Consider the following 7,263-nt stretch of genomic DNA (forward strand, 5'->3'; position numbering starts at 1 on the left):
CACACACACACACACACACACACACACACAAATACATCAGATTACAGGATGGGCTGATTAAAGCTGATTTTTAGGCACCTATGCTTTTGTGGGTTACAAGAGTTTTTTTTTACATATTTATTATTTTTCATTTTGAACCTATTTTCTAGGGGTGTAATAAAATATTTATACACTGAAATATCACAATATTTAATTTCCTGATGTATCGATTCTCAAAATCATTTCATCAATTTTTTATTAAGGCTTAATAGGTGGATATGTAAGAAGAAATATGTGATACAAATGCAGTTCTCACTATTGTTCTCGGATTGCATAAAATAAACTGAATTTGATTAGATTTTATAGGTGTAATGCATGCTGTTCTTCGTATACTGAGCTATTTAAATTTAGAATATTTTGGAGAAAGAAATGGCAATATATCACCTCGCTTATAGTATGGCAATATACAGTACCATGATAAATCATATTTTGACATGTATCTTATCACCAAATTCTTGACAATACAGAGCCCTAATACAGTGTTTGCCATGTTTTAAAAGGCTAAATATCAAAGACTACAACTTTGACAAAGTTATTTTACTTACTTGAAAATCAATGGTAACTGCCACAATGGAAAAAAAAACATGTTTGTAAATTCATTGTCAAACCACAAAAGCATAGTTTTATGATGAGAATAGTTTTCATTATTTTTTTTTATAATTTGTAAAGATCAAGGAAATTATAGATTTAACCCAGTAGCAAGAAAAAATTGATTTTTTTTACCTAATATTATTAGTCTGTTTACTGAGCCCCTTAAAAACTACAGAAGCCAACCATTAATGTCCGTGTCATGGGACACGTTGTGCTTTCTTTTTTCTCATCATGATTATTTCCTGGGAGGGAGAGTGTTTTCCTAGATTATTCTTATTTTTTGACTAATTAAAGGATGTTTTGGATTTTCTTCAGAGTCACCAAGGCTCGGCAGGCACCTAATTAACTCTGTCAATAAAGGAAACTCCCTCTTCCTGTGAGGACAGTGAGCAGCTCAGATACTGAGCTCCAGAGCTCACTGCACAGTGTTTGACTGTTGCGTATTCAGTACAGTATGTCATTTAAGTGTGACATAAAAATACTGATATATAGTTTTTATAACTCACTGTCAAAAAAGTAGACGTTTTTGCCTTAAAATGTCATGAAATTGTTTTTAAAGACAATCTAATGAATTATAATTACAGCACAAAGCAGGATCTAAGTTATTTATGTGGTTTTGCTCTACAATAATGTATACATGTTAACATTTTTAACTCTCACCATCAGAACACAAAGGCAGCAACCATACTGACGCCTTAACTATCTGTCAACATTATTGTCTGTTAGCAAAATATGTCACAGTCCAATGGACAACTTGCAGAAAAAAAATAGATGTACATTTACAACTCATTCAAGATGGCAATCACAGCTAAGAAGTTAACTAATTTCAGCTATACAGAAAAAGCTTTAATCTAACCAGTTTTACAGATATTAACCAAAAAAGTGGCTTGGTAAAAAACGGATCCCCAACATACAGTATACTTCAACTGTTATTTACTGCATGTTAGTCAACTCTGTTCTGTTATAATGTCTCATGAAACACTAGATGAAGCCTTTAGAGTGCAATCATTGGATGAATATTTACAAATCTAACTTTGAGTCAGCCCATTTATGACGTGTGCCACAGGTTTTTGACCTGTTAAACACAAAAAAGCTTATAACAGACTTTAAAGTTATAGCTTATAGCTGTACAGATATTGAGCAAAATGTTGACATGGCAGTGGCTCCATGTTATAAACAACACATACTTTGAGCATGACATCTTGTAATCAGGTTTAATCAAAGTGGCCACCACTCTGTCATTTAATCTCACCAGTTAAGGGATTAATTGTTTGAAGTTAGCGCCGCGCTGTATTATTTTTCTTTCTTGGTATCATTTAATTGTTTCTACATTTTTGTCATCACTAACGGTATTTTCTGGTCCTGCTTATACTGCAGCAGCTGTCGTCCCTTGTGTGGAATTTGGTTGCAGTAACCTGATAGGTTTGGACCAGCCTGCATCAGTGGCTGCAGGCAAACACGTCTCTTAACTGGTAATGGAGCCCGAACCAGAGAATCCCAGTGCCAACCTCCTCAAAATCAATCATTCTTTTCCCAACAAACATGGCTGGGTTCTTTTAAAGCAGCTGCCTGCAACAAGGACAGTTCAGGGCCATCCGATCCTTTTTTCAAAGCCACAAAGTGTTTTGATGCTTGCTGTTTCTGCACCTCTTCTGTCCACACCCACTGCAGTGTGACAAGATCTGTTGCCAGGCCCACCAGGCTTCATGACGGCAGCTCCGTGGGCAGAGATCAACACCAGCTGCTGCCAACTTCTTAACCGTGCTAACATATGCAGCACCAGAGCTTCCTACCATCTGCTCAGTCTTTTCAGATACTTAACACAAAAAAGGAAAAGAAATGCTTAGAATGATGACAGTTTTCACCTTTTCTGACCTTCACTTTGTTCTGGCATGTCCTCTTCTTCCAGTTCTGTTTATGCATGCGTTTGCAGGTGACTCACGTCTTCTGGAAATGTTTCTGTCTGGGTTTTTAAAAATTCCTCATCTTTTACAACTCTTCTCCTTAACTCTCATTTGTACTTCCACCTCCCCCCTCCAGCTCTCAAAGCCAGGACCTCAAAGCCAAGCCAGGTATGATTATATCTGGGTTGTTGTTAATCTCAGAGGAGCGACAACAGTTCTCTTTTTCCAGTGTCTGGAGAAAGGACGGCGGGAGGAGGAAGGGGGAAAATATTTAAAGCAAATGGAAAAATAAAAGGGAAAATTGGTGATTTGTTTATTTGGATCAGTTTAAAAGTTGCCTCATAGATAAGTGTGCGGTAAATTCTTCCATTTTTTGCATCAAAGAGACAATTTAATGATCCCTGCAGCACAACAGCACTAAACACTTACGTTTGTGTTTGTCTCCTCCAGGGCCTACAGTTCTTTGATGCTTCATGTTCAAACTCTTTTTTTATCCTGTTAGTGCTTATTGTTAAATGGATTCATGATCATGTCTGAGACAGATTTTTGAACACAAAGCATTTGGTATAATATAAAAAACAGATTTGCTCAAGAACCCAACATTAGTTTTTTTGTTCAGGAAACTGATTAAAAAAAAACAACATAATCTGATTTTCCATCAAAATAAAACTTTTGGAATTTTTTTGATTATTCTTCAACTTTTCATTGAACATTTGACACACAAATTCTGTCAGCAAAGATGATCTTACCTAAGCTCATAATCCTTGCAAAATAAACTTCAATGGCAGAAACAGATGCTGGGTTGCTCTTTTTTTTATTCAGGAGTTGGTAGATGTGTTTAAAAACGCACCCCTATTGGAAAAAAAAACATTAGGAAAGAACAAGGTGGAGTCACAAGTTCTCCATTTAAATAGACTTTAAATGTTCAGAAATCACTGCCTATCTCTAATTAATATTTTGCAAAATTGTCAAAATTGAACAAACTTCAGCAGAAAATGTCATATACCTTAACTAAATCACATTTGTTGCAACAATTATCAGCTGATAAGCAACTGCTTCATTTGATAAAATTTGGTCAGTTACTGATAACTACTTGGACTTAGGCTGTACTGACGTTGTAGAAAAATAAAGGTAAAGTCAAAATGACAGGAGCTAATTTTTCCTTCAATGACAATTAACTATTATTATTTATTTTATTTTGTAAACACATCACTGTTTCAAGAAATGGATTTACCCACACTAAATCATAAAAGATAAAACTAAAACTTACCCGGTTGTAATATTGCTATAAAAATACACCAAAAACAGGAAACAAGACATGGAGCATGGGCGTAAAACCTACATGCTGTGTTTAATGTAAACACAGGAAGAAGAAAAGTACACCCTTGGGTCGTAGCTAAACCTTTGACTGTTTTTATTTAAAATATTAACCGAAACATCATTGCAATGCAAAGTTGGCACTTCAAGACTTTGTTCACTATTAAAAACATTGTTTCCATGTGGATGCAGTGTTGAAACAACTCCACAAAACATTTCAATTTGGACCAGTAAAAAAATAATGCAAAACATTAAAATTTGCTTTAAACTTGGCTTTTTACCGTTTCAAGTAAAATATTTTTAAAAATATGTCTTTGCCACAAAAACAACAGTGAAACTGACACAAGCAAATAATCTCTGCTACAGTTGAAATAAGTTGAGTACTTGGTTTAGTTGTCACCTTCATAAAAAATTTCAACCATTATGAATTTTTTGTAATTAGATCAAGTGAAAGTGCAAAGATTGTATTTTTCTAAGAAGATCCGATCAATATTTCTGTTATCTGTGACTGATTAGTTGACTTCAGGGGTCGTTAAATCACAAGATGTGTATCCATGTGGGTTGAGTTAGTGATTTAGGGCTGTTGCTGCTGACACGCAGGATGAGGCTAATTTGATTAATCTGATAAAAGAACGCCTTTCAAAGAAGTAGAGTGAGCATCAGCCCACAAAACATTTGAGTTCTCAAGAAAACGTCAGTGAAAGTAACATTTGGTAGGTTCACAGTTAAACCTATTTTTTGAAGTTTGGGGAGGGTGGGGTGGGGGGGATTGCAAGAAGCTGGATTTGTGCTTTGGTTGAGTTTGATTTTAGTGAACATTGACAACTATCTGATGTGCCTCAGTTCAGATCATCCAGACAAGTCTAATAAGAGAAAAGAAGCTGAAGTCCTAAAACATGCAGGTTTATGTTTTTAGACTGTGGAAATCTCATTTAATGGCATTGGGAGAACTAAAGTTATAGCTGCGTGCAGTAGAGATGGTAACAGAGATCGGCTGCTGAGTATTTTTTCCACGGTTAACAAAGACTCCTCTGTGTGAAAGTTCAAATCCCACTGAGGGTACATATCGGAGCTGAGTAAGTGCCTTTTAGGGAGAACACAGCAAGCCGTTTTTTTTTATCAGCAAAGCTACTACATAAACAACCACAAAGCTTGATAAAGAAGAACAATCTACAGCGCAACAGATTTCAGTTTATACAAGGATAAGTGCTTTTGTTTTTCCTGATATTTCTGGTTAAACCCAAGTAAACAGAAGGAAATCAAAGCTTTGAATTTTGCAAGGTGTAGCTGGTTTCAAAGGGGAATCCGTTTGTGTATTATGAGTTCATTTGTTATGAACAAACAGTGATTTTCCTCTTTGCTGTTTTACGAGTTTGTTCTCATGGGAATCCTCTCTCTATGCTGTTTTCTTGCCTCACCAGGTTGAGCTGCATCTCAAGCCCATCCAGTCCATGCTGCACCACCACAAGCCTCTTGTCTTTGTGCTAAACTCCCCCCAACCAGTGGTCTGGAATGTCAAGGCAGAGAACCTGGAGCTGCGCATCGAACATACCTTTTATGTGAGTCCAGCATCACGGAAAGCCTTTAAGTCCTCCTTCCTTAAGCTGTGTCTTCATTTCCTCACTGTCTTGCCTTCCCAGTAGCCGGTGTCTAAGATGGAAATCTTAGATGTGATGTAAATTTGCAGGAGAGGCCTTTATGCACTGTAAACAATGTTTTCCGTGTTAAGGGGTTGATCTGGTTGGCATTCAAACAATACTTCACTTAAATGAAGTATTGTAATGGTGAGTCAGCATTCCCACTGTTGTTTTTCTGTTTATAGTTTCTTCTGTAAGGTTTCTGAACACAACCTGGTTGGATTTCTGTAAATCTGGAAAACATTCTTCAGCGTGAAGACCATCATGACACTAACAACCTTTAAACACTCACTAAATATTTTTCTCTGCCATTTTTTTACAACCCCGCCCGAGATGCTCTACTTTGATCTCACCATGCTCTATACAGCCACCCTAACAACTCTTTTGGACTATGTCAGAATGCAGTTATGTGATCGAAGGTCATAACCTGCTAGTATGAATCTCTGCCCGAGGCTATTTTCTATATCCTGCTTCACATTTTTGACAACCAAGCTATATTGGTGCCCCAAGGGCCTTGTGTCATGTCATGAAGACACTCTCCCATGCTCCACCCTAAATTCTGAGACACCACCAACACAATGGTACCATTATAACCTTGTTAAAGAAGTTTATGCTTAAATCTACTGTATTTATAGCTACGGGAGTACACTTCAGAAATGTAGCTAGGGAGCTCTGAACTAGATTTAAAAATTATTATTTATCATCACTGAGTTTTAGATCTGGATGTTTTTAGTCAGAGGAGAGTTCCCATTCAGCTGTGAAAATATAGTTCTGGAGCTGATGAGGCAGGTGTAAGACATAACAAAATGAAGTTAGAAACACAAGATAATGTCATCAGCATATTTTATTAGGGAATGACACTTCTGTGAAACAGCCATGTTTAAGGCGAGATAGTCAGAAAAAATGTAATAATGTAGGCCCGTTGAGGCCTGTCCCCAAAAACCTTTGCTTCAGGATTTCTGGTCACAGTCACGTTAAACTAATGCACGATGTTCTAAAGACAAAGGCTGTTTGTCTTCTTCTTATTGATAGTATTTAGTATATTGCTTATAGAAAAATAGACTATTTCTAGTTGCTACCAGAGAACAAGTATATATTTTTTCCACAGCGTGTATGAGAAATCAGCTCTGGCTTGTAAGAAAACATGATCTTTTCTTTTACTTTTAGGTTGTTGGTTTTTTTAAAATAGCAGGTCAAAGGTTTTTGTTAGGACCAGGGCACAAATAGAAGCAGAAAAGATTTAGTGAGGGATATATTGGCGTAACCAGAACCAGGGCCCTTGGGGAACCAGGCCAAATTTAGTGAGTGTACCAAGGGGTGTCTCTGGGAAACTTAATATAAAATATATATATAAAAAAAAAATAGACTGCTTTAGTGCTTTTGTTTAAAGCCTCTGTATTACTTGAGAAAATCATAGTAAAATGCAGGCCAAAAGCCTCAGCCATGCTTTCATTACGCTATATGAAAAAAATTTTTTATTTTAATTTAGTGGTCTAAAGTGCTTTTTTTTTGTATTTTCTGCTTCCCTGAAGCAATCACTTTCAATTGCATCTTAACACCACTGCATTGTGCAGGAATGCAGCTTCAGGTACACAAATGATTTCCACATGTGCTCGAGTGCTTCCTGCTTACCTCTCAAACACAAAACATCCTCTGGTGAAAGTCAATGTGACACGCAGGGAAATATGTACTGATTGCACAAATTGAGTGTTACGCACATCAGGCTCATACGCGCTCACACGCACGCACACACACACACACACACACACACACAC

The 7,263-nt window shown here is 36.7% G+C and overlaps 1 protein-coding gene across 1 annotated transcript in view; it reads left to right on the plus strand.

The window, feature by feature from the left end:
* The window catches only part of tgfbr3 (transforming growth factor, beta receptor III), a 90,064-nt gene that overhangs the window by 44,059 nt on the left and 38,742 nt on the right, over positions 1 to 7,263 (plus strand). Inside the window, exon 4 of the mRNA XM_014025102.1 lies at positions 5,273 to 5,410. Coding sequence (XP_013880556.1) covers positions 5,273 to 5,410 — 138 coding nt within the window. The remainder of the gene's footprint in view (positions 1 to 5,272; positions 5,411 to 7,263) is intronic.

Source organism: Austrofundulus limnaeus, unplaced genomic scaffold (assembly GCF_001266775.1).
Source record: "Austrofundulus limnaeus strain Quisiro unplaced genomic scaffold, Austrofundulus_limnaeus-1.0 Scaffold456, whole genome shotgun sequence".
NCBI classification, from domain to species: Eukaryota; Metazoa; Chordata; class Actinopteri; order Cyprinodontiformes; family Rivulidae; genus Austrofundulus; species Austrofundulus limnaeus.